Source organism: Tupaia chinensis, unplaced genomic scaffold (genome assembly GCF_000334495.1).
Source record: "Tupaia chinensis unplaced genomic scaffold, TupChi_1.0 Scaffold000047_1, whole genome shotgun sequence".
NCBI classification, from domain to species: domain Eukaryota; kingdom Metazoa; phylum Chordata; class Mammalia; order Scandentia; family Tupaiidae; genus Tupaia; species Tupaia belangeri.
In genome coordinates, this window is record NW_006159505.1 from 6,875,204 (window position 1) to 6,876,304 (window position 1,101).

Below are 1,101 nucleotides of genomic sequence, written 5' to 3' on the forward strand. Positions count from 1 at the left end.
CCCTTCCCTGGTGCCCAGTTGAAGAGGCACCTTCACCCAACCCCTTCCTGGAGCTTCCACTTTTGCCCCAGTGGGATCAAGCAGAAAGGAGCTAATCATGTGGGGCAGTTCTCGCTGCTGTTGCAGGACCTTCAGTAAGGGGGGGAGGCCAGGGCTCGGGCCAGGGAGGGCCAAGCAGGAAGTGCAGGTGGGAAGAGTGTGCTTAGGCCCCATGGATGCTTCCAGGAATGGAACCGCACCCCTCCAGCCACCTCTCCCCTTAGCTGGGACCTGGGAAGCCAGGAGGTGGCACAGCTGCAGGTCAGAAGATCAACCGGGGTAACTCTCCATCTGGGGACCTAGGTCCCCCGGCAGCTCTCCCTGAGACAGCCAGCCACTCACCTGCACACCATCATGTGCAAAGAAGGCCTTGGTGTCAGCCTCCGTGGCCAGGTGCAGACAGGTGACCCTGCTCCAGCAGCGGTTGCGACGCACCAGCAGGGCAAAGGCTCGGTCCTCACTGTTGCTGTAGCACTCGGAAAAGAGGTCTGCCGGAACCTGACACTCAGATGGGCTCCCAGGCCAGCCCTCAGCCCCCACCTTCGCTCCTCTGCCCAGCTGGGCTCTGAGGATAAGCCCTACCCCACCTCCCGGGGAGCCAGCCCTGCCTTATACACTCAGGGCTAGTGACCACCGCTGCTTGGCCTGCCCTGGACCTCCCCTGATCTCTGTCATTCTCTGGCCCTTTGACTTCTCTGTCAGGAATGCAGGCATTCATCACCCCAAATGTACCCTGCCCCATGACAGGGCCCAGTGTTTGCCCAGGGGTGCAGGTCTGTGTCTTCACCCTGAGCCTAGTTTTCCCTCTCGTTTAGGATTTGAGGACACATCTTTACCCCCAGGAAGAGTTGGCCCCTCTGTCCTGTTCTTCAGAGGAGGCCTCCAAGGTCACGTTGCATCAGAGGGGGCACAGGCTCTTCCCCAATACTCACCCAGGGCCAGCTGCTCATACTTGGCCTCCCGCATGGTGCGGGCCACCTCGGCCTCTGTCTCCAGGTGGGACATCTCTTTGAGGATTTTGCAGGCGGCTAGAGCGGCTGGCGCCCCCTCCCCGGCCCCAGG

The 1,101-nt window shown here is 61.4% G+C and overlaps 1 protein-coding gene across 1 annotated transcript in view; it reads right to left on the reverse strand.

Moving 5' to 3' along the window:
- TRPM5 (transient receptor potential cation channel subfamily M member 5) overlaps positions 1–1,101 on the reverse strand; it is a 28,711-nt gene that overhangs the window by 7,571 nt on the left and 20,039 nt on the right. Inside the window, exons 14-15 of the mRNA XM_027774557.1 lie at positions 972–1,086; positions 382–527 (exon numbers count right to left, since the gene is read on the reverse strand). Coding sequence (XP_027630358.1) covers positions 382–527; positions 972–1,086 — 261 coding nt within the window. The remainder of the gene's footprint in view (positions 1–381; positions 528–971; positions 1,087–1,101) is intronic.